Source organism: Mchenga conophoros, linkage group LG18 (genome assembly GCF_057382185.1).
Source record: "Mchenga conophoros isolate Kocher_MC1m ecotype Shallow Benthic linkage group LG18, M_conophoros_male_GT1.1, whole genome shotgun sequence".
Taxonomy (NCBI): Eukaryota; Metazoa; Chordata; class Actinopteri; order Cichliformes; family Cichlidae; genus Mchenga; species Mchenga conophoros.
The window spans coordinates 5,244,463-5,270,493 of NC_140543.1; the positions used below are offsets into that span (position 1 = coordinate 5,244,463).

Below are 26,031 nucleotides of genomic sequence, written 5' to 3' on the forward strand. Positions count from 1 at the left end.
TGTCCTGGAGGTGTACAGGTCCTGCAGAGATGGGAGTCTTATCTATGAAGCGCCTTGAGGCGACTTTTGTTGTGATTTGGCGCTATATAAATAAAATTGAATTGAATTGAATTGAGTCTGCAGCCAATCACCTTCTCAGCAGAGCGCACAACACGCTGCAGTCTCTGTTTGTCCCTGATAGTGGCTCCAGCGTACCACACAGTGATGGAGGAGGTGAGGATGGACTCGATGATTGCAGTGTAGGATTGCATCATCGTCCGTGTTGGCAGGTTGAATTTCTTCAGCTGCCTCAGGAAGTACATCCTCTGCTGGGCTTTCTTGATGACGGAAGTGATGGTGGGCTCCCACTTCCGGTCCTGGGTGATGGTGGTACCCAGGAAGCGGAATGAGTCCACAGAGGTGATGGGGGTGTCAGACAGGATGATGGGGGGGAATGTGGAGCTGTGTGCTTCCTGAAGTCCACAATAAATAAAATAAAATGACTGTTATACAAATGGTATGGTGGAACCGGAACCACAAAATGATGTTATTGGAGTAATGACTAAACAAAATGAAATAACAACACTCTTAATCCAACAACAAAGCCTCTTTTCTTTACCAAAGAGAGAAATACCTCATTTTGATGGAGATCCACTTCAATATTATTCATTTGTTAAAGCATTTGAGAATGCAGTTGAGTGCAATACGAAGAATAACAGCGATCGTTTATATTTTTTGGAACAGTACACAAGAGGCCATGCAAAGGAATTGGTGAGAAGCTGTCAACAAATGAACTCAGATCGTGGTTATCGCAAAGCAAAATCACTGTTAAAGGAGCACTATGGCGATGAACAGAAGGTCGCAGCTGCATATCTGGACAAGGCACTTTCATGGCCATCAATTAAAACAGAGGAAGTAAAAGCTCTTCAGAACTACAGTTTGTTCCTCAGGGGATGCTGTAATGCAATGGAGGAGGTGCAGCATCTGAGCAATTTGGACATGCCTTCTAATATGGTGAACATTATTAAAAAATTAGGGACAAATGGAGAAGCCATGTTTGTGACCTGCAAGAAAGGCATAAAAGAAGAGCCAAATTTATGGATATTGCAGACTTTTTGGAGAAGCAAATAAGAATATTAACTGATCCTGTATTCGGTAATATTCAAGATTCTCCGCTTTCTTTACCAACAAAAGGAATGAGTAAAGCCAAGTATCAAGGCAGACCTGGAAATAAAGGAACAAGCTTTGCCACCACTATGCAAGTTGTGGAGAGTACACCTAAGCCTGCGGAAATGGAAATGAAAAAGAATCAGGTTGGAAGGAACGTCTGTATTTGTTGTGGAGGAAGACATATGTTGGACGTCTGTGCACAGTTGGGAAAAATGGCTCATGAGAAGAAGATAACCTTCTTAAAGGAAAATGGCATCTGTTTTGGCTGTTTGTGTATAGGACACATCAGTAAAGATTGCCGTAAGAGGATTTCCTGTTCCAAATGCAGCTGGAAACATCCCACCATCCTGCACAAAGAAAGTTCACCTTCTGAAAAGACCGACAGGAACATGCAGCCGCATGTGAGCACACTAGTGTCGAGTGGTCTTACAGGGGCTGGAGACCAGGACTGTAAACTGCCCATTGTGCCTGTCCAAGTAAAGTCAAAGAAAGGAAGCAACATTATTACAACATATGCTTTTTTTTGGACCAAGGGAGCACAGCAGTTTTCTGCACTGAGAGTCTGATGCGCAGACTTCACCTTGAGGGAAGGAAAGGAAACATCCTCCTCAGAAGCATGGGCCAGGAAAGAGTTGTGAGCAGCAACACTTTATCAGGACTGGAGGTTGCCGCTCTTTGTGGTGACGAATTTCTGGAACTGCCAAAAGTGTACACACAGGAGTCCATGCCTGTACATAAGGGAAATATTACAACACCAGGAGATATTGAAGGATGGGCACATTTAAAACACATAACCCTGCCTCAAATAAATGCAGGAATCGAACTTCTGATTGGAACAAACATTCCCAAAGCCTTGGAACCTCTGGAAGTGGTGTGTAGTGTTGATGGAGGACCGTATGCCATAAGGACAAGGCTTGGCTGGACCATCAATGGACCACTTTCACGAAACTGTGAAGCATCCACAAGTTACAGTCAACAGAATTTCTGTTGTCACGCTGGAGGAGCTTTGGCAGCAACGGTTCAAGAATGACTTTCCTGAGAGCAAAGTTGATGAGCAGGTTGGATTGTCAAGAGAGGATCAGAGATTTCTGGAAATAGTGACTAACTCTGCCAAATATGTGGGTGGTCATATCCAGATAGCATTACCTTTTCGGAATGCCAGTATCAGTATGCCAAACAATAAGAAAGTTGTTCAACAACGTCTGTGCTTTCTAAAAAAGAGATTTGAGAGAGACACAGTGTTTCATACTGAGTACAAAGTCTTCATGAATGAGCTTCTGGCTAAAGGTTATGCTGAAAAGGTCCCAGAAGAGGAGATCAATCGCAATGATGGCAAGCTGTGGTATATACCACACCATGGTGTTTACCATCCGACCAAGAAGAAACTCAGAGTTGTGTTTGACTGTGGAATGAGTTATCAGGGAACATCTTTAAACTCCCAACTCTTACAAGGACCTGATCTTACAAGCTCTTTAATAGGAGTGATCACAAGATTCAGGAAGGAGCCAGTTGTAATTATGGGAGATATTGAATCCATGTTCCATCAAGTCATCGTCCCAGCTGAAGATAAAGATCTATTGAGATTTCTCTGGTGGCCTAAAGGTGATCTGGAACAACCAACATCTGAATACAGGATGAATGTACATCTCTTCGGGGCAACTTCGTCACCAAGTTGTGCCAACTTTGCACTCAGAAAGTGTGCGGATGACTTTGGACATCTCTACAGTGAGGAAGCTGTGAAGAAGTTGTTGCACTGTTTTTATGTGGACGATTGTCTTGTGTCCGTTGAAACTGATGAGGAAGCAGTGTTAATGTACCACGAGTTGGTTTCTTTGTGTGCCAAAGGAGGATTTCTGCTCAAAAAGTGGATCACCAACAGACAGGGAACAGTTGGACATTTAACTTGCCGTCACCCCGATGCCCTTGACTCTGTTCTGAACTGGCCCTGCCCAGCACATCATCACCGCACCACTGCGTACCAAGACACCGAGATGACATGCAACATGTCCCCTGACTCCGAGAGAGGAGGAGAGTCATCATTTATTCTTTCACTCGCCTGCTGGAATCAATTCCTGAAAGTCACAGAGCCATAGGAATGAAAGAGTTGAACATGGAATTGGATTCCTCAATGACCGAGCGAGTTTTGGGTGTGGAATGGTGTATAAAATCAGACTCTTTTAAATTCAAGATTGTGCTCAAGGACAGACCGCTCACCAGAAGAGGAATCCTTTCAATTGTCAGTTCTATCTATGATCCTCTTGGAATGCTAAGTCCTGTGGTCTTAACTGCTAAGAAAATCCTAAGAGATCTATGCCAGGAAGGAATCGGCTGGGACAATAATGTAACCGAGCTGTTTTCCAAAAGATGGTTAACATGGCTCCAGCAGCTCCAGCTATTGAGCAAGTTTGAAGTGAGTCGTTGTTTGAAACCTGATGGATTTGGAGAAATCACGAGTGCTCAGTTGCACCATTTCTGTGATGCCAGTGAGGATGGGTATGGAACAGTGACCTATCTGCTGATTGAAAACATCTGTTCAGAACGACACTGTGCGTTTGTTATGGGAAAAGCGCGTGTCGCTCCTCTTAAATCCTTTACCATCCCGAGAATGGAGCTCATTGCAGCAACCATGGCCAGTCGATTGGATGTACTCTGGAGGAAAGAGCTGCAGATGGAACTTCTGGATTCTGTGTTTTGGACAGACAGTGCTTCTGTTCTTAAATACATCAGGAGTGAAACTTCAAGATTCAAGGTTTTTGTGGCCAACAGAGTTTCATAAATCTTAAGAGTTTCATCTTCCTCGCAATGGAGATATGTGGACACTGCCAGTAATCCAGCAGATATGGCCTCAAGAGGAGTGAAAGTCGATGTTTTTATGAAGAATACAAAGTGGTTGTCTGGGCCTCAGTATCTTCTACAATCTAGGAGTGAATGGCCTGTCTACCCAGATGACATTAGTCTGCTTGCATCTGATGATCCTGAGGTAAAAACAGTTGCCACAGTGAGTGTTGAGCAAGCTGGCGAAAATTCTGTTACTCGCTTGTTTAAACATTTTTCCACCTGGACACGTCTTAAGAAGTCAGTGGCATGGCTGTTAAAATTTAAGGACTTGCTTCTGTCCTTTGCGAAGAAAAGGAGAGAATTGTGTTCAAGCTTACCACAGTCAGAGGTCACCAAAGAGCAACAGAAATCATTTGTGGAAGAAAAGCTGAGGAACTTCAAGAGGACATCTGTGATTAAGAATCTTACAGTGGAAGATCTGGACAAAGCTGAGGTTGTCATTATCAAGTTCTGTCAGAGGAGGAGATTTTCCTTGGAGCTTGTGAGTCTGGAGAAGGGACAACCCATTATAAAATCAAGTCCTCTAAGAAGACTCTGCCCACAGCTGCAAGATGGAATTCTCAGAGTGGGTGTGAGACTCAGTAGATCATCGATGCCGGTTGAGGTGAAACATCCCATAATACTAGCAAAGGATCAACACATTTCCGAGCTCTTGCTTAGACACATACATCAGGAAGTTGGACATGGTGGTCGTAACCACATGCTGTCTAAGCTAAGAGAAAAGTACTGGTTGATTGGAGCTAGTACAGCAATAAGAAAAGTGTTATCTAAATGTGTCATCTGTCGACGTCTTAATGCTGCACCAGTGAATCAACAGATGGTGGATTTGCCCAATGAAAGAATCATTCCAGATGAACCTCCATTCACGCGGGTGGGAGTGGATTACTTCGGACCCTTCAGTGTAAAAAGTAGGAGGAGCGTGGTGAAGAGATATGGTGTTATATTCACCTGCCTTGCTATCCGTGCTGTTCACATTGAGGTTGCTCCATCACTGGATACTGACTCTTTCATTAATGCGTTCAGACGTTTCAATGCAAGAAGAGGTCAGGTTCGAGAACTGCGTTCTGACAACGGAACCAATTTTATAGGCGCTGAACGTGAACTTAGAACTGCCATTGAACATTGGAACCATGTAAAAGTCAATGACGTCTTTCTGCAAAAGGGAGTTAAATGGACATTTAATCCTCCTGGAGGTTCACATCACGGAGGAACCTGGGAGTGACTGATAAGACTGGTTCGCAAAGTACTTAATTCCATAATGAAAGTACAAAACCTGGATGAAGAAGGTCTTCATACAGTACTTTGTGAGGTTGAAGCCATCATTAACAGCCGCCCAATTACCAAAGCCTCAATGGATCCTAACGACCTGGAAGCTTTGACCCCTAATCATCTTCTTCTGTTAAAGACCTCACCGATATTACCACCAGGAGTATTCCATTCCACTGATATGTACACACACAGAAGATGGAAACAAGTCCAATACATGTCTGACTTGTTTTGGAAAAGATGGGTGAAGGAATACCTACTACAGGAACGTCAGCGATGGATTGGAGTAAAAAGGAACCTCATCGTGGGAGATCTGGTTCTCATCATGGACAGTTCGGCACCTCGAAACTCTTGGCCAATGGGACGTGTGATAAAGACTTTTCCTGACCGAAGAGGATTCGTTCGTCAAGTTCGGATTAAAACTCAGACTAGTTGCCTGGATCGACCTATTACCAAACTGTGTCTACTGCTGGAGGCAGATCACAGTTAAAGACTTCTGGGTCCAATTATCAGACTTTGATTGTATTTGGACATAAAATGTCTCTCATTTTTCTTTAAAGATAGACTTTAAGATTACCTATAGGATTCCTGCGGGTAATATTGAAATACAGTAAATGCTTGACTTTTCTCTGCATGTTTTATGTCTCCTACTTGGTTAATTATGGGTAATTATTAGAAGGGATACTAATAATTAGAGGGCTGGTGTGTAGGAGCCATAATTGAATGTATTGAATTTTGATGATCACTGGGTTTTTATTTGTTTGGTTGTTATGGGAGTCACGTGGGTGCTAGCGGTGACATAAATGGGCGTTGTCACTCTGTCATTCACGGGTTTCGATTTTGACAGAGAGGAGGGCTGGGTAGCCGTAGTTTTTGTTGACCGCTGCACTACATGTTTCGCTTCGTTATATTAGAGCCTGTGATGTTGTAAGAGTTTGAATCAGGAGCCGATGATACTACTCTGTAAACTCTCAAAGCACTTTAATTAAACGAGCAAACAATTCCATCTCTCGCATTATTGCGTAACTTTGACAGCGCGTCAGGCAAATAGGCAGGCTCCATCCCCGGCCTGTAGCGACTGTGGAAGTCGCTACAATGTTCTTTATTTATTTATCTGGTAAAAAGTCTCATTGACTTTAAAATGTCTTTTTCAAAAGAGATCTGGCCAAGACCAGAAGCTCCAGTTTTCTCTGCTTCTGTTTGCAGCAGAGCAAAAAGGACAGAGAGCAAGGGACGAGAGAAGACACGAGACAAAGACATGAACGGGACCAAATACTAACCAAGACAACCTAAACAACAAATACTGAATAAATTCAAGAGCGTAAGCCCTTGAATTCTGATTTAATAAAGTAAATCAGAATACTTTATTAATCCTGAAGGATTAATAAAGTATTCTGATTCTGATAACTAGGAAACATAAGATACACAGAGAACAGAATAATGATTAAACAAGACTCAAAAAACCACAAACACAAAACACTGGGTCAACGACCCAGGTACCCTAACAGCCGAGGGAAAAGATGACCTCCTATTCACATCAGTATGGTATATTTTACTCCCATATCACTACTCAAAGATCATATTTTATTGTTGTAGGTTGTGGAGGTGACACACACACAAGCTGTAGTTCAACAATGACTTCATTCCTCTATTGACCTATAAAGAGGTCTTGTTACATAAGATTAAAGCTGGAAACTGACACACATAAGCCCAAACACATTGTGTTATTGTGGACGTTGAAGTCACTGCATGTGTTTTTCATGAAGATTAAACTTTCCTGTGCTGTTGGTTCTTTGTTTAATTCTGTTGATTCTTACTTTTTTGTTCCTAAAGTTTAAACTAAACTCTTGTTGGATACCAGGTGTTCATTTAATAAAGCTGCAGGTTCAAACTTCTAACTGCATGAAAATGTAATGTGTAATGTCATGTGTTTCTAAGTGCCATCATTGATTTTGGTCATCAAATCAGCCATTACTCATTTAATTTGATGTAAATTTCCCCTAATTTGCATATTCAGATTCAGTATTCAGTACCACATGTGAAAGTGACCCAGATCAGATTTGAAAATATTGGATTTGTGCCGTTCACACTGTCATAGCATGATCGGATATAGGGTCGCATAGGGTCAAAAAAATCGGATTTAATGCGCTTTCGCCTGCAGTGTGAACGTAGCCTTAGTTAGTTCTTAGAGTTTGGTTTCTGTGTTCCCCTCTATTTAGTGTCTGTACCGTGTCTCTGTGCATTTCCTGTTTTATTGTGAAGGTCCATGTCTTATGTTAGTGTGTTCTGTTCACATTTCCCCTGTCTCGTGTAGTCAATTAGGTTCAGCTGTGTCTTTGCCATTCCATGTCTCCCCCTGTGTGTATTTATACTATGTGTCCTCGTGTGCTCCTCGCCGGTTCATCTGTGTTTTTTCCTGCATCATTCTGTGTCGTCTCCCTGCATCTCCATTTTAGGTTTCAGTTCTGTGTTGTGTTAGTTTTTTCCAGTTTAGGTTTCACCTCCTGCTGGCCTCCGTTGCCCGTTCCTAGATGCCCCTGGTCTCATATCGCACTGGACTTCATCACTGGTCTCCCACCATCCTCAGGTAACAGTTATTCTGACCATCATCGATCGGTTCTCCAAAGCTGTGCATTTCATTGCTCTGCCTAAGCTCCCATCAGCTCTGAACACCAGCCAGATTCTTACACAGCATGTGTTCACGTTCTGGGTTTGGAGAGAGTTTTGCAAGGAACTAGGGGCTCAAGTCAGCTTACCATCCGGTTTCCATCTCAAACTAATGGGCAAATGGAACAGGCAAGCCACCTTGGCTTTCATACCTTGGCTCAGGCGATTAGAGGATCATCAGGGGGTCCTTTTGTCCCTCTGTGGGGGGGATACTCCCACTAGTTTTAAATCTGGGACTCCCCACCATTTGATCTAAGAACTGAAGAAGCTTCTCGGATGAGAGGTGATGAGAGGTGAAAAGTCTTCAAGCAACTTAAACAAGTCCAGACGCTTTTCTTTGCAAGCTGATTTGACTACGATGACCTGGATGACTGAGAACCTTCACAGACATAATAAACACAAAGTTTTTGTTCTATAACATTTTTCTATCATTGCTTTTTTATGGATTAGGTGCAAGAGTTGTTAAAATGTATAATTAAATAATAGATGAATTCAATAGCAAACTGTGCCTCGTTCTCAGATGGACAGCAAAAGAAGAAACAAACTATTCATTTAGCAGATTAACAAAAAGAATAGAGAGGCATCCAGTTATTGACATTTATATTATTTAGTTAAAGGTTTGAACAGAAAAACAATTAAACACAGAGCCTCTTCCTGCTTTCTGGAATGAATCACAGCATGAAAGCCCTTCCTCTTCTTCCTGCTCTCTAGCTAAGCACCTCCTGTCTGTCCATATCGTTCTGTGTTCCCTCCCCTTTAGATCTACATTATGAAGATGGGTGTAACCAACGTGTGTTAGAGCTGGCAGGCCCCATTCACAGCAGCAACACTTGTTGTTCAGGTCAGGTCAGACCAGTTTCTATATTAAGGAAGTGAAACTTACACAGTCACTGACACTGAGAGGAGAAATGGCGCAGAAAGGAGTTCAGCTAGACCGAGAAACCTTCTCTTGTTCGATCTGTTTGGATCTACTGAAGGATCCGGTGACTCTTCCCTGTGGACACAGCTACTGCATGAAGTGTATTGAAAGCTTCTGGGATGAAGAGGAAAAGAAGAAAATCTACAGCTGCCCTCAGTGCAGACAGACTTTCACAGTGAGGCCTGTCCTGGTGAAAAACACCATGTTAGCAGTTTTAGTGGAGCAGCTGAAGAAGACTGGACTCCAAGCTGCTCCTGCTGATCACTGCTATGCTGGACCTGAAGATGTGGCCTGTGATTTCTGCACTGGAAGAAAAATGAAAGCCTTCAAGTCCTGTTTTGTGTGTTTGGTCTCTTACTGTGAGAAACACCTTCAGCCTCATTATGTAGCAGCTCAGTTAAAGAAACACAAGCTGGTGGAGCCCTCCAAGAAGCTCCAGGAGAACATCTGCTCTCGTCATGATGAGGTGATGAAGATGTTCTGCCGTACTGATCAGCAGAGTATCTGTTATCTCTGCTCTGTGGATGAACATAAAGGCCACGACACAGTCTCAGCTGCAGCAGAAAGGACTGAGAGGCAGAGAGAGCTGGAGGTGAGTCGACAAAACATCCAGCAGAGAATCCAGGACAGAGAGAAAGATGTGAAGCTGCTTCAACAGGAGGTGGAGGCCATCAATCAGTCTGCTGATCAAACAGTGGAGCACAGTGAGAAGATCTTCACTGAGCTGATCCATCTCATCCAGAAAAGAAGCTCTGATGTGAAGCAGCAGATCAGATCCCAGCAGGAAACTGAAGTGAGTCGAGTCAAAGAGCTTCAGGAGAAGCTGGAGCAGGAGATCACTGAGCTGAAGAGGAAAGATGCTGAGCTGAAGCAGCTCTCACACACAGAGGATCACATCCAGTTTCTACACAACTACCCCTCACTGTCAGCACTCAGTGAGTCTACAGACTCATCCAGCATCAATATCCGTCCTCTGAGCTACTTTGAGGATGTGACAGCAGCTGTGTCAGAGGTCAGAGATAAACTACAGGACATTCTGAGAGAGGAATGGACAAACATCTCACTGACAGTCACTGAAGTGGATGTTTCACTGTCACAACCAGAGCCAAAGACCAGAGCTGGATTCTTAAAATATTCATGTGAAATCACACTGGATCCAAACACAGCAAACACATGGCTGTTATTATCAGAGGGGAACAGAAAAGCAACATTTATGGAACAACAACAGTCTTATTCTGATCATCCAGACAGATTCACTGAAGTGTCTCAGGTCCTGAGTAGAGAGAGTCTGACTGAACGTTGTTACTGGGAGGTGGAGTGGAGAGGGAGAGGAGGTTATGTAGCAGTCGCATACAAGAATATCAGCAGTGAAGGAGATGAATGTTTATTTGGATGGAATGACAAATCTTGGTCATTAGATTGTACCAACAACAGTTTTATATTTTGGTACAACAACATTGAAACTCCTGTCTCAGGTCCTCGTTCCTCCAGAGTAGGAGTGTACCTGGATCACAGAGCAGGTATTTTGTCCTTCTACAGCGTCTCTGAAACCATGACTCTCCTCCACAGAGTCCAGACCACATTCACTCAGCCGCTCTATGCTGGACTGATGTTTTACTATGATTATGGAGACACTGCTGAGTTGATTAAAGTGAAATAGACTGAAGTCTTTCATATTGTTGTAAGTTTAAATCTGTATTTTAGTTCCCTTTTAGTTTCTCTCCATCATTATTGTGGTATTTATGTGCTGCACATAAATCAGATGTCAGTCAAACATTATGGGCAGTACCTCGACATCTTCAACATGTTGTCTTGATGTTTTTACGTTTTATAGGTGGAGCTCTTTCCTGTGTCTGTTCAGCCATGGAGACTATCAATGCTTATGGATATTTTTATTTGAAAAATTTCTCCACATGACAACATAAACTTCTCTATCTTCTAAATGTTTACTGAATATTTTTCTTAGGTATTTGTATGTTGTTGTTTCTCTTCACTGATCTTAACAGAGAAGTCTACAGACCTTCCTTTATCACACAGATTTTATTCTCATTTGTACATTTATAAAGAAAACAATTAATTACAGAGCAATAAGAAATTTTAAGAAAGTGCACTATATCATAATTTATAGTAAAGTGTATTAAAGCATCGTTAGTTAGTCACTTATTTAGTTTGGAGCTGTATCATCTGACACTGTAGAAACATTTCCTCCAGCTTCAGCACAGAATGTTAAAAACAGAACTATTAATGAGAACAAACAGTAGGAACACAGTATCAGCAAACATCATGGCTTAAAATGGAGAGTAAAAATCTAAAAAGAAATAAACAAATTAGTAAAAAGGATTTCCTGTTGACATGTTATTGGTCCTATCTTGTCTGCAGCACCTCCAGGATGCTTCTTATATGTTTCTGGTTATTTTTGCACCAATTTTAGTTTTTGTCAGTAGGAAGTTCAAGTTCAACTCAGTGTGTTTGTTTGTTTTTTTCAAACTGATGCCTGACCTTGAACACCAAACATCTGTCAATAAAGCAATGATATAAAATGCTTATATTAGTACTGAAAAACTGCATATCCACTTTACAAATATAAATAATGATATAAATCCACAGCTGAACTGGAGGAGCAGCTGATCTAGTTCACTCATGTGTTTCTGGACTAAGAGTTGGAGCAAATACCTTATGATTCAGTGATGTTTGTTTTTGTTCAATATTTTGTAGATCCAAGAGTGAGTTTGACTCATGATGATGATGTTCCGAATTAAACAAAGTTGGTCACAAATTCTTCAAAGCTGTTTATTAAGAATATATTCACTTGGACTCATGAGACAGGCTTGTGATCCAAGGGAGCCATCAACTGGACAATTACTGACATGACAACAAAAAAGCTAAGTACAGAGGGGGGAACAGAGGTGAAAATACTTGCTTTAAAGGATTGTAATGTTTCCTTTTAAAATAAGTCTCTAAGGTCAGACAAAGGGACAGAAACTCATAGCTTTCTACCAGCCCAATGACAAAACTATAAGTTGTTTTTTAACATCTACTTTTTCATCTATTTGGCAGTCACAGTGAAAAGTATAAACATTGGCACGCTTTGTCTTGTGATTCTGCTGTTCGTAAAAAATGACCATGCGCAAAGTACCAGACTTTAAGGCTTTGACTTGATGCCAATGGCCTGAGGAGGACAGTATTACCCTTGGACATGTGTAGTCTGCCGTCTACTCAATAGAAGAAGAAGAAGCGCGGAAATGGCACAACTGTCTTCAGTTTCTGGGAGAGTTTAACAATGAGAGACTGATGATGCAGAAGAAATCTCCGTGGTTAAAAACATTAAAAACAGTCGTCCAGGATGATGAGATCCGCCACTGGCTCAGACTGCTGTATATCAGCCGGAGACCCGAGATGAAGTCACGCAGCAGGTATGTAAAACTGTGATGTTCTCAATGAACTAACACAGGAACGATCTGAGCTCAGTCTGTAAGCTAACAGGCTAAAATCAGAGAGCAGCTAATCAAACAAGTGCGTCCGTTTTTTTTAAAGGTCAACTTTTAACAATAGACTTTCATGAGACACATCAAAACCAAACAGGGAGGGAAAGCTTCGGTTTTCTGCACTGTGCCACAGTTCGCTGTCTGCTTCGGTTCACGACGCCTCACTCCGGGGCTACAGACAGTTCTCTGCCGCCTGTGGTGCTCCTCACCTCCGTCTGCACCCACAGACTTCCCGAGGTGGAGGCAGGCCGGCAGGGACTTTGAGAGATGGGCTTTACTTTTAAAAATAGCCCTTAATCAGGGTCTAACTCACTAAAAGATGGCCACATGTCTCTCTCCAACTTAATCTCTTTCTTTTAAGTAATTGTTTTTCATTGAAATGAAATTAATTGTTCAATAAAATGATTACATTTATAATTGAATTAAAGTTAAATGAATCAAGGTGATTTTGACTTTGCTAGTTAACAGGAAGAGAAACAAACTTACACAGGATAAAATGAAATTTGGAGCCAGCAGAAAAAGTCAGATCACAGACAAACAGAAACATTCCTCTTTGGCTAAAATAAAATGCAGATTATTGCTCATCTGCAGTTTTAATCATGGTGAATAATTTATGATTCAGCCAAGTAAGATTCTTCTGTGTGGAGGTTTTTCCCCTGTCAAAAGGCATTGACCATTACCTTCATCTAAACATGGAATTTAAGTCATGTAGTTGCCGTTGTTTGTTTTTAAAGAGGTCATAATATTTTTGTGATGGTAGAAATTTATCTTCAAAGTAATAGTTATAAAGTGAATTAATAAGACTTTCCAACAAAGAGAGGGAGTCACATGGTGCTTCTGAAACATTTGTACAAACCTCTCTCACATATGTGAGCAACATGCTCACAGTGTACAGCCCTGCTGACTGAGGCTGCACCTTTACCTGTCTAATCTTTTTCTTTTTACTTTGTTCCTCAAGTCCCACATCAACATGAAGTGTAAGGAGGAGGAAGATCTGGCTGGCCAGCAGGTCTGGAAGCAGGAGAGGAACTTCAATCTGGACCAGGAGGACACAGATCCCCCACAGATCAAAGAGGAACAGGAGGAACTCTGCATCAGTCAAGAGGGAGAACAGCTTGTAGTGAAACACGAGGATGAAGGCATCGTCGTCTGGAGCGGGGAAGAGCGGCTCAGACAGCTGCATAACATCTGGAAACCTGAGAAAGATTTACAGACCAGCGGTAAAACTGTAATCGCTTTTCTGAAGTGTTAACATTAATATTAAACCTACAGTTTGTATCAGTCAGATCTATTTAAGGGAGACTGGTTATGGCGTCCACCTGAGTGGCAGTGAGACTTCGAGCTCCGACCTCAACGTCCTTTGCCTACGCCCAACAGCGGTTAAAATCCAATCTTTTAGCGGCTGCCTCACCGACTTAAGCTTCTGTTCTGATCTAAACAACCAAGATGCCGACCAAACATAGGTCCAAGCCTAAAACAGCCGGAAAGGATGGATCAGACGATGACCCTAACAACGAACCTGAAACCGAGAAAATGGAAGGCGCTAGTGCTAGTGCTCAACAGACCGAGGCGAGTGTTTTGGCCGCAATTCAGTCGTTGAAAGTACATTTCACTGCTCAACTGCAAGAAGTTAAAATATCAAACCAAGAAATAAAAGAGGCGATTGGAGTGTTTTCGGAGAGGCTCACCTCCGCAGAAACTCGCATCAGTAAAGTTGAAGACGACGTCTCTTCCCTCGTAAGTAAAGAGACTTCCCTTCATAAGAAAATTCAGGAACTACAGTTAAAGGTGGACGACCTCGAAAATAGAAGCCGGAGATCTAATCTGAGACTCGTCGGATTGACTGAGAATACTGAACAAGGAGAAATTACAATATTCTTGCAAACTTTCTTAATTGATGTTTTGGGACGAGACGCGCTCCCATCCCCACCTATCATTGAACGAGCACACAGACTACAAGGGCGAAATACTCCAAATGGCCCACCCCGTGTGATCATCATGTAATTTTTGAATTATCAAGACAAGATGAGGGTGATGAGAGCGGCACGTCTGAAGGGAAAAATAACGCACAACGGACATCACATTATGTTTTTTCCTGATCTGTCAACGGAAGTCCAGAAACAACGGAAACAATACAACCAGGTAAAACAACAACTCCGTGAAATGCATATAAACTTCGGACTGATCTTTCCAGCAAAAATGAGGATTCTCCACCATGACAACAGGCTCCTCTTCCACACACCAGCGGAGGTGGAAGATTTCATGCGAAAAGTCCGGCAACAAAACGAGGGATAAACTTCACGCCCACTCAGAAACGCTACATCAAATATATGCAACTCTGATGAACAACTCCAAACCGGACATATAACGGCTGCTGGTGTACAGGTATGATATAGATGGCCTTAGGTATGCTATGTCTAAATCTTTTCATTCAGTTACATTTGTATGGCCACTTCTTTAGTTAATACGGTCGGACCTAAGTTTGTAACTTCAATCATGAGGACGCTCTATCAGCTCCTTCACACGGATCTGATGCATAACCAATCCGCTATGACTTTGGGGGGGAAGGTTTTGAGATCTACACCGATGGAAGATCTCTGGGTTGTTTTTTTTTTTTCTTTTGTTTTCTGGTTTATAAGAGATTGTTTTTAAAGTGCAGTGCTCTTGAAATAACAACTTGTGAGTCTCGACAGGAGAGACGAGATGTAGTCAAACCCAGATTACTAAAGGTACAAACTGTATGAGTAGTTATTCAAATATTGATCTAATTTCCTGGAATGTAAGAGGCCTTAGAAAATATATTAAACTGAAAAGAGTAATGGATAGAATAAAACAATATCACCCAAAGATAGTCTTCATTCAAGAAACACACTTACTCGTGAATGAAACTGACCGGATAAGGAGGAGATGGCCAGGTCAGGTTTTCTTTAGCCACTTCTCAACACATGCTAGAGGAGTGGCAACACTCATTCATAAATCAGTACCCATGTGTATTAAAAAAACCCATATTGGACCCCGCAGGGAGATTCATTATTCTACAATGCTCCGTGCTGAATCAAGATTTAATATTAGTTAATGTATATGGCCCCAATATTGACGACTCCAACTTTTATAATAATCTATTTCTCTCTATTACAGACCTTCACGGTGAGATAATTGTTGGGGGGGACTTTAATTGTACCCTAGAGCCCAGGCTTGATAGATCATCAGGCTTAGACTCTTCCCATCCAAAATCTAGACAAGTCATACAACACTTTATGTTTGAATTGAATCTTAAAGATATATGGAGATTAAAAAATCCAACAGGGAGAGAATATTCTTGCTACTCAGCCAGTCATAATAGCCGCAGTCGCATAGATTATTTTCTTATCTCAAACTTTCTTATCTCCAGAATTAACAGCTGCTCATATAAAAGTGTGCTTATATCTGACCACTCAATAACCACGCTTAACTTCTCAGTCACAGCAGCTTTTAGACGTAACCCTATTTGGCGTTTAAGACCACACTGGCTGCACAATCAAAAATATTTGGAATATGTAGGCAAAAATATTGATGACTATTTCTACTTCAACAAATCCGAAACTACAGCCTCAGTAAGATGGGAAGCTTTTAAGGTCTTTATTCGTGGACAGATGATAGGCTACACCAAAAACAAAGCAAATAAAAACTATACTGAGATGTTGGACCTCGAAGGTCAAATAAAAGAAGTGGAACTTGAGATAAACCTGAATGACTCTAAAGAAAACCAACAAAAACTTTTAAGATTAAGAGCAAAATACGATAAATTAACTACTGAGAAAGCCTCAGCCGGACTATTTAGACTGAGACAGACCTACTATGACCAAGGGGAAAAGGCAGGAAAACTTTTGGCATGGCGTATAAAAACGCTACTGAACGAACAAACAATAAATGAAATTAGAACTGCAGACGAAAATATCACAGATCCTCATAGAATAAGTGAACTCTTTGAACACTACTATTCACAACTATATACTTCAACAGGAGATACGACTCGAGAATCACTAGAATCCTTCTTTGACTCAATAAGTACCCCTTTACTTTCTGAAGAAGCCCGATGCGAATTAGACTCTCAGTTATCGATGAATGAACTCTCCAATGCGATCGATAAATTAAAAATGGGAAAAACTCCCGGCCCAGATGGAATTCCACTAGACCTTTTCAAAATATTTAAAGATAAATTAATATTCCCTCTGTACGACATGCTGGTGGAAAGCTATGATTCAAAAGAGCTTCCCCCCTCCTTGCGAAATGCACTTATAACGGTATTCCCTAAGCCTGGGAAACTGCCTACAAAATGTGAATCTTATAGACCAATTTCACTAATAAACTCTGATGCCAAGATAATAAGCAAAGTACTGGCAAACAGACTTGAACGGTACCTTCATCTTCTTGTTGATAATGACCAAAATGGGTTTGTAAAAGGCCGACAAACGCAGCATCGGATTCGCAGAGTACTGAATGTACTTTACACAAACTCAGAACAACTAGACATGGCTCTGCTTTCCTTAGACGCAGAAAAAGCTTTCGATAGGGTCGAACATAATTATCTCTATAAGGTACTATCTCAATTCGGCTTTGGCAATTACTTCATGACCTGGGTTAAAATATTATATAATAAACCTATAGCCTCAGTTAGAACCAACAATATTATATCTAGACCATTCTATCTAGGTAGAGGTACACGTCAAGGCTGTCCCCTCTCACCTCTTCTTTTCGTCCTAGCAATAGAACCACTGGCTATTGCGATAAGGAACAACCAAAACATCTCTGGCATTAGAACAAATAATATTGAGTCTAAAATTGGATTATTTGCAGATGATATTATTTTAATGCTGTCTAAATTAAAGAGTTCAATTCCTCAGCTACTTAAAACAATTAACTTCTTTGGCAATATCTCCGGTTATAAAATTAATGAATCCAAATCGGCCATCCTCTTTTTTAATCATTCTGAAAGAACTAAACCACCTATTCAAACAACGTTTCAAATTGCCAGAGACAGTCTCACTTATCTAGGTATAAAAATCACTCCAAAAATTAACGATTTGGTAAACGCAAATTATTCTCCTACTATCAACTCTGTTGTTGGCTTAATCAATAGATGGTCTATGCTACCAATCTCGATGATTGGACGTGTAAATATTCTCAAAATGAACATCCTTCCAAAATTTCTATATCTCTTCCGAGTCATTCCTCTCAACCCTCCAGATGACTTCTTCACAAAGACAAAAACAATATTCATTAAATTCATTTGGAATAACAGACGAGCTAGACTGCGTCTTTCGCTACTATATCTTCCGTATGACAGAGGAGGTCTCTGTGTTCCAAACCTCAAATGGTACTACTGGGCTGCCCAACTCTCTGCGGCCTCATGCTGGTTCTCAACAACTACCCTACCCTGGGTAAATTTAGAAAGGTCAAGTACTACCCCCTTACCACTCAGCACTTATCTGTACTCTGCAAAATATAAAGATCTGATGAAAGATACATCAAACCTCTTTGTTAAAAATACTATTCGTGTGCGGTTCGAGGCACTCGAGTTTAAAAATGAAATGCCAGCACTATCCCAATTCTCACCTATCTGGGGCAATAAGGCCTTTAAACCCGGTTGGAAAGATTTGGGCTTTAAAATATGGGCCGACAGAGGCCTGTGCAAAGTTGCAGATCTATTTGACAAGGACACCTTAATATGTTTCAATGGCTTGACTCAGAAATTTGACATTCCAACCAAACATTTCTTTAAATTTCTTCAAATCAGAAGCTTCATTTCAAAAACTCAAAAATCTCTAACACCGCCCACCCTAAACTCATTAGAGGATATAGCAATAAACCATCAGCTGAAGAAGGGTTTAATTTCTCGCTTCTACAATAACCTTAGAGACGGCTCTCAAATATCCTCAGAAAAAGAAAGACGCGCATGGTGTCAAGACTTAGAGTGTAGTATAACTACAGAGGAATGGCAAAAAGCTTGCTTGAAAGCTCAAACACAATCTATAAACACTCAATTTAAACTAATCCAGTACAAATGGTTAATGAGAACATATATTACCCCAACATTATTAAATAAATTTGACCCCAAAACTCCGGACATATGTGTTAAATGTGGGGAAAAAGGCACACTGATGCACTGCCTATGGGAATGCTCAGAAATTCAAAAGTTTTGGAAGGAAGTTTTAGAAATAATTGCACATATTACAAGTGTCAAATTGGATCCATGTCCTAAATTATGCATCCTAGGAATTTTCCCCGCTGAAATCCAGCTGAGCAAAGCTAACCAAAAAACCACAACCTTCTGCCTGCTACAGGCGAAATACAGTATAGCCAAATCATGGAGATCCACTAGTAGACCACACGTGAGAATTTGGTTATCGACATTGTCAAAAACCCTTGCTCTGGAGAAACTTACGTCTATGATAAAGGGTAAACATGCTTCCTTCAAAAAAATGTGGGGAAATTTTTTGTTATTTTTGGAAGGTGAGGAAATGATCGATAATGTACAGAAATGATTCTATCTATTTAACCTGTATGGAGAAGTAACGTCACAGCTGCTAAAGAAAACCTGGGGAACCTGCGATTGCTGGTCTGCTAAATAGAAGGACAGGAGAAGGGACGTGAAATTAAATGGATTGGAAACGGAAGAGGACGCAGCTTATCATTGCAACCACTAATCTGGATGCCTCTCTAACTAACATGATATCCTTGGATTAAACTTCAGCCCGAAACCCTGGAATGTTATACTTGCTTGATTTTTTTTCTCTCTGGAGCACTATCTGTAAACCTTTGCTTCAGGGTCTTTTTTTTTTTCTTTTTTTTTTTTTCTTTTGTTGTTGGGGGGTTATTTTGGGTTGCATATATTTTTCTGAAATAATATATGAATGATTTTCATGGGAGAGTATATATAATATATCTCTGTGTCCTCCTAACATTAATCATTTACGATGTACATAAATCATTATTATATACTCAGTTTTTTGGTTTTTTTTGGTTGATGGAAAAGTAATAAAGAATAAAATTTTTAAAAAAGTCAGATCTATTTAATGTGTATTCGTGAAAACATGACAGGGAGTTTTAAATGGACTGGTTCTTATATAGCGCTTTTCTACTCAATCTTGAGCACTCAAAGCGCTTTACAAAACTTGTGCATTCACCCACTCACTCCCATTCGCACAAGCACATTTTTCTTAGTGCTTTCTACCAACATTCAGACACACATTCCACAGATCAAAGAGCAACTTGAGGCAACTTGGAGTTAGTATCTTGCCCAAGGATATTTGAAATGCAGACTAGGTGAAGCCGGGAATCGAACCGATCAGTAGATGATCTGCTCTACCGCCTGAGCTACAGCCACCCCCAATAGTGAAGATTATTTTGAAAAATATCAAGATGTAGATCAGTTTCGAGATCAACTCCAAAATAGATCATCAGTCAGTCAGTAATAAGTGAGTTCTTTTTTGTTTGAAAGGTTTTTTTTACTCTTAATGTTGCTGAAAAATGTCAGAACTCAAGTTCTCATTTGCATCAGAGTGCACAAATAACTTCATTTTTACACACTTTTAATTTCACCTGCAAATGTGAGCAACATGCCCTCATTACAGACTTTAACTAAAACTTTATCTTCTCAGAAGTGTTTTTCTATAATTACATTTTTTTTATTGTTCGTTTAGACCTCCACCAGCAAACTGCCTGTAAGGAGGAGGAGTTTGTCGCCAATCAGCAGGAGAGGAACTCAAGTCTGGACCAGGAGGACCCAGATCCTCCACAGATTAAAGAGGAACAGGAGGAACTCTGCACCAGTCAGGAGCTGGAGGAGATTGTACTGAAGCAGGAGATCAATAGTTTTATGGTGACTTCTAGTTTTGAGGAAAGTGACCTCAGTGAATCAGAACCAAACGATGACCAGCTCCTTGCTCTTAACTTTCCTGAACCAGAGCTTGAGGAACAGGAAGAAAACCAGCATGTGGACTCGGGATCAACTAGAAATGCGGAGCTGAAGAAAAGGAGACGTCACAAAAACCGAACAGATAAGTCTCGGAGTGAAACTGATACAAGTAAAAAATCTGTAAGCTGTGACACTTGTGGAAAAACTTTTCAGTGTAAATCCAACCTGACGAGACACATGAGAGTTCACACAAGTGAGAAGCCACATTCTTGTAGCACCTGTGGGAAAAGATTCATTTGGAAATCAGGATTGGAAACTCACGTAAGGATCCACACAGGCGAGAAGCCATATTTTTGCATCACCTGTGGGAAAAGATTTGGTAAGAAATCAGGACTAGAAACTCATTTGAGAATCCACACCGGTGAGAAAGCGTATTCTTGCAACGTCTGTAGGAAAGAGTTTAGAGACTTGTCGACTATGAAAAGTCACAGAAGGATCCACACAGGTGAGAAACCATATATTTGTAGCTCCTGTGGGGAAAGATTCAGTTGGAAATCAGGACTGAATTTTCATCTAAGGATCCACCTGAGTGACAAACCAAATCACTGCAGCACCCGAGGTAGAAAATGACCTCATGCTCCAAGTCACGGTACATTTCCTGTCCACAGCAGTGAAGGGCACTCTATGTTGTTTGTTCCAGCCCTGACTTTATGTTTCTCTAAGTTTGATATTTTTTTTATTGGTCTTTAAAGGTGACACAAATATTTATTGAACATGGATGCTCTTTTAATATTTACCACAGAAACTTGTATTTCTTCTTCAGTATAGAAGAAAACAAACATGAAAATGAGTTTTTCATCACTTGTTCCTTGTAACAACCATGATGTGATTCCTTTTTATCAGCCAATAAATAAGTTTTGATACACAGGACTAAAGATTTAAAAAAAGTTCAAGACAAGTATACAATTTTTATTTAAATATGTTTTCTTTGTGATTTATGTTAATGAAGGTTATACTTCAGTATGGCTTTGACCTGGTTGTCCTGGTTCTTCTTAGCAACATGTTGCAAGATTTGATTAAAAATGTTTGTGACTTATTTTGTGTATTGTGTAATCCCTGCTAAATAAAAGCAGTTAAATGTGCTATATTGGCTCATGATAAGTGTTTATATCATTTTGCCTAAATGCAAGTAAACTCAATGTTTGCCAACTCTGTGTGTGCAGTTTGCTTCATAAGTACAGTAACAGAACTTGAACTACATGGAGCCTATTTTGATTACATCATTACAGATGTAGATATTATTCATAGTTCATATTTCACAGTGTGCTGCAATCTTCTCCACAGACCTGCATTGCTCTCTGTTCAGACCCGTCATCTTCAAGATGTCCACTAGATGTCGTCAGAGTTCCCCCACTTTCCTCATCTATTGTGTTGCCATTACGTGAGCCTGCTTAAAACCTACAGTCCTTTACATATGGGTTCATTCAGGGTCATGTTTAGTGGGCAGGTTTAGTGCGATGAAGGAAACTCGTTTTCTTTAACTTTACCTCTGAGTAAGTAACTGGAGTAACAGACTCACTGATTCCTCCCCACCTGCTGGACATGAACCAGCTGACTGACACTTGTTTTCATTTTCTCATTCATAAAGTTGCTACCAGTTCAATTCATTTATATTTATATATAGTGCCAAAAAACAACAGTTGCCTCAAGGTGCTTTATATTGTAAGGTAAAGAATGTAAAAACCTCCACAATTGAACAAGCTGAAAAGAGCAAATGCTTGGCAGCAGTGGCAGAAACAGGCTGTCTGTCGTAATCACTGTAAAACACTAATCACTGGTCAGTCATTTGTTGTGTTGCAATCGGTTACACTGAGGGAAAAAATTTCACAACTGGATCTCGGAGATAATGTGAATATTTGTGAAAATATGTGAAGATGAGGCTGAAATAACTCTGAGACTCTAAAACATGATGAAATGCTTACATATTGAAATGTGTGTAGTAACATGACCTACAGCTTGTTTAAGAACTCGTGATTTTTTTCCCCTGTTGGCATAAGGTGAAATCCTGCATAAAGGAGGTGACCTTTGCTCCCTGACTCAGACGTGATAAACATGACCCAAATCATTCACGTTGGTGCCAAATAATGTTTTGTTAAAGTTTAACAAGCTTTCCCAGCCTGAAACTGCCAGACAAACAAATCACCTGTTGGAGATGCTGGTTTAGCTCCCTGGGTAAAGTGGGTGACCCAGATGCTAAAGCCCAGCTATGACTCCTGCCTGAGGACTTTTAGTCTTGGTTTGCATCCAACTTTTCTGCCACAATAGTTCAATTTTCTTAATAAAACACCAAATTACAACAAGTTACCTCAAGGCAGTTTATATTGAAGGCACTTTATTTGAAGGCAAAGATCCGACAATAATACAGAGAAACAACAGGTAGAAGCAATGGAAGATTGAAAATAACGGTTGTCATTACTTTTCATTCAGTCATAAGATACAGAAACACCATCTGTTGTGTGTAAAGATGAACAGTAGGGGTAGGGTGATTTTCACCAGATCAAAGCCATGGATTCACAATTATGCTTTGGTGCTGTTGAGTACCTGGATAGAAAATGCACATGTGGAATGGTAGAAAGTGTTCAGCATGCTTTGATGATCTGCTTCAACTATGCTGGGGTGAGCATTACAGACTGCTTCTTAAATTTAATAACCAAATTGCATCAATGGGGAACTATAAATTCTACATTTGGATTTCTGATTATTATTTCTGGCTGATTTTCATTAGATCGACCTGAGTAGGGCAGCGACAGATGTGTGCGGTCCAGAAGTAGAAGAAGAAGAAAGAGGAGAGCAGAAATGATGACATTCTAGGCTCGCTTTTCACCTTTGATGTACTCTTAGCAGGAAGACTTTGGTTTGGTGATGTGTTAGAGATAATTTAGTGGTTGAAGCTACTGTGGACTGACCAGATCTGCCATCAGCTCAGAGTGCTGGATATCACCGCAAACCTGAGACAAAGTCATACAGAACAGGTGTGTAAAACTGTGATGGTGTCAGTGAAATAACACTGACTCATGCAGGACTCTGATAAAAACTCAGCTTGTGGGCTAACAGACTAAAATCAAAGAATGCTTTGATTTTAGTTTGTTAATTTGATTTTAGTCTGAAAAAAGGACAAGTGACGGACAAGGTAAGCGACTCATGTTGTAACTGACGTCAGACGCCGGAGATTGTTGGCGGAAAATTAAAGCAAATGGTAGTTTAGATTTGAACAAATTCATTTAAGCTTCAGTAGGGGAGACCGGGGATAGTTGTAACATTTTTGACATTTCTGTCTGTAAATTGGAGCTCTTTTAAGGTAGTGGATTCAAAATGTAATGCAAAGTATTTACATGTCTCTGCTATTAAATAGTGCAGCTATTTTCTCTGCAGCACAATTACTCATTGCATGGTATGGTCTCAAACACGAAGAGTGAAATGTTACAATTAACCCCCTAGTCTGGGTTAGTTGTAACATATCCTGGGGTGAAATGTAACACAATGAAATAAGGGTACTAACAAAACATTAACATGTAATCTTTGTTTATTCAACACATGAATGAACTTAGAGCCATTTATGTAATTATGTGTGTGTGTGACAGAATGCAGAAATCCAGCTTTTGAACATATTCCAACCCCCCAAAAAAGACAAATTATGGAATTTTCTGCAACTGAATATTTCATTAATTTTGGTTGGTCTTCCTTGAGTTTGGCCTCATTGGCTCAGTGGGCATTATAACCGACAACTCTTGCACCAATTTTGAACATAACAATGAAGCTGAAAAAATGTAGTTGTTCACCAGCATCGCAATTCCATTACTTTTTATCATGGCTTACCTTGGTGTGGTTTGCAAAGTGCTTCAGAAAGATGAGGAAATCGGTTTCTTGCACCCATCCTGATTTATTTCCACTACCAGTACTTCCTACTGGTCCATCTCTGACACAGTGGTCTGCATAATGTATGTGTGGGAACACAAACAGTGGAGGAATTGTGTTGCCAATGGCATTAACCGCATATACAAAAGCGACCAGTGAACCTCTCTCTGCTGATGTCGTTGCCCCAACTTGTTTAATATAAGTTAAAGTAAAAGTGTGGTAAGTTGTAACATCTGCATTATTGTTACAACTAACCCAGACTGTTGCTGTTACAACTGACCCAGACTCCTATAGCCATGAACTAGCTAACATTACAGCCAACGGCTAAAACATTAGCACTAAAGACCTACACAGAATATATCCCCATAGACATACAAATAACATAATTTAAGTTTGATGAGTTTAACTGCAAAGCAGATAATGCTATTAGAAATTGAAATAAAGTAGAAAAACTTACTTTTTTTGATGTTAAATTGTCTGTGTTTGACAAAATGTGCTGATTTTTCACATGTGATAGCAGAACTGAATTGGGCATGCACAGGATGAGTCACATCATTTGAAACTTAGCCTTGATTGGAGAAATTGGAAGTGTTACAACTGACCCACGTTACAACTATCCCCGGTCTCCCCCTATTACCAAATACACTTATCAATTGTCTTATAACTAACAATATTTGTCTAAATAATCTCCAACACCCTGGAGAACAACGGGGAGAGTTTAGAGACTCTCCAAGATTATATTGATCAGTGCTTTCAGGATCTCGTGATGAAGAAGGCCCAGTGTGCAGCTTCCCCGGCCAAAGCTGAGACGCCGTCGTCGAAAAGACAACGCCCGGCAGATTCCCCCGGCTCAACATCGCCAGCCGGCAAAGATATTGCCGACATACTGGAGTCAATCGACAAGCGATTGTCCAGTTTCGACGCAAGGCTGTCCTTGGTGGAGATTCTTCACCGAGAATTTAAATGCTTGCGAGAATCCCTGGAGTACAGCCAGCAGCAGGTGGAAACGCTTGCTGCTGAAAATGCCACGCTAAGGGAGTCGGTGAAATGTCTCACAGAAAATGTTACCCAGCTCAATAGAGAAAATAAAAAAATAAAAGAAACAGTTATTGATCTACAAGCTCGTAGCATGCGTGATAATCTGGTATTTTCTGGTATTCCAGAAGCCGCTGGAGAGGACGCGGAGACCACGGTAAAAAGCTTCATCAAAATCCACCTGAAGCTGCCGGAGGACACTGTGAAGAACATCAAGTCAAGTCAAGTCAAGTCAAGTCAACTTTATTTGTCAATTCTGCCACATGTACAGGACATACACAGAATAGAAATTGCGTTACTCTCAAACCCTAGTGATTAGAAAAATGCAAATAAAATAATTAAAAAGTAAAAATTTAAATAAATACAATACAATTTTACGTATAACAAAAAAAAGCTATGCAATATACAATATACAATATACAATATACAATATTCAAGTAAGAAGGCATAGTGGTGCAAAATAGGCAAATAGTGCAAATGATTTGATTTGCATGAAGATTTAGTAGTGTACGGTAAGAGATAGTGTAACAGCAAAAGTCTTATGAGGTCCAATGCTTAAGCAGTCCAATGCTCCACAAAGTGACTGGAGCAGGCCAGTGAGTGCGTCAGAGAGTGAGTGTGTGTGTGTGTGTGACAGAGTTCAGTGAGACCGTGGTGGAGAAGAGGGGAGAGGGGGGCAGAATCGGGAGGGAGTTTAGCTTCCTGACAGCCTGATGGATGAAGCTGTCCTTCAGTCTGCTGGTCCTGGCCTGGAGACTCCGCAGTCTCCTCCCTGACGGCAGCAGCTTGAAGAAGCTTTGCATTGGGTGCGTGGGATCAGCCGCTATGCAAAGGGCTTTTTTAGTGAGACGGGTGCTGTA

At 40.6% G+C, this 26,031-nt stretch overlaps 2 protein-coding genes across 3 annotated transcripts; both read left to right on the forward strand.

Moving 5' to 3' along the window:
* The first annotated feature begins 8,789 nt into the window (after positions 1-8,789).
* On the forward strand, positions 8,790-11,176 carry LOC146553019 (tripartite motif-containing protein 16-like). The gene has a single exon (XM_085255523.1). The coding sequence runs from the start codon at positions 8,829-8,831 to the stop codon at positions 10,497-10,499; it is 1,671 nt and encodes a 556-aa protein (XP_085111649.1). The 5' UTR covers positions 8,790-8,828; the 3' UTR covers positions 10,500-11,176.
* Positions 11,177-13,286: 2,110 nt separating this feature from the next.
* LOC146553020 (uncharacterized) lies at positions 13,287-21,430 on the forward strand. 2 transcript variants are annotated; one of them, XM_085255589.1, is made up of 2 exons: positions 13,287-13,544; positions 20,007-21,430. In XM_085255589.1, the coding sequence occupies exons 1-2, from the start codon at positions 13,295-13,297 to the stop codon at positions 20,849-20,851; spliced, it is 1,095 nt and encodes a 364-aa protein (XP_085111715.1). In that variant the 5' UTR covers positions 13,287-13,294; the 3' UTR covers positions 20,852-21,430. The 2 variants fall into 2 exon arrangements, 1 of the variants encoding a protein (XP_085111715.1); XR_014889592.1 differs by lacking the exon at positions 13,287-13,544 and adding an exon at positions 13,578-14,709 and having other exon boundaries at positions 20,007-20,144.
* Positions 21,431-26,031: the final 4,601 nt, after the last annotated feature.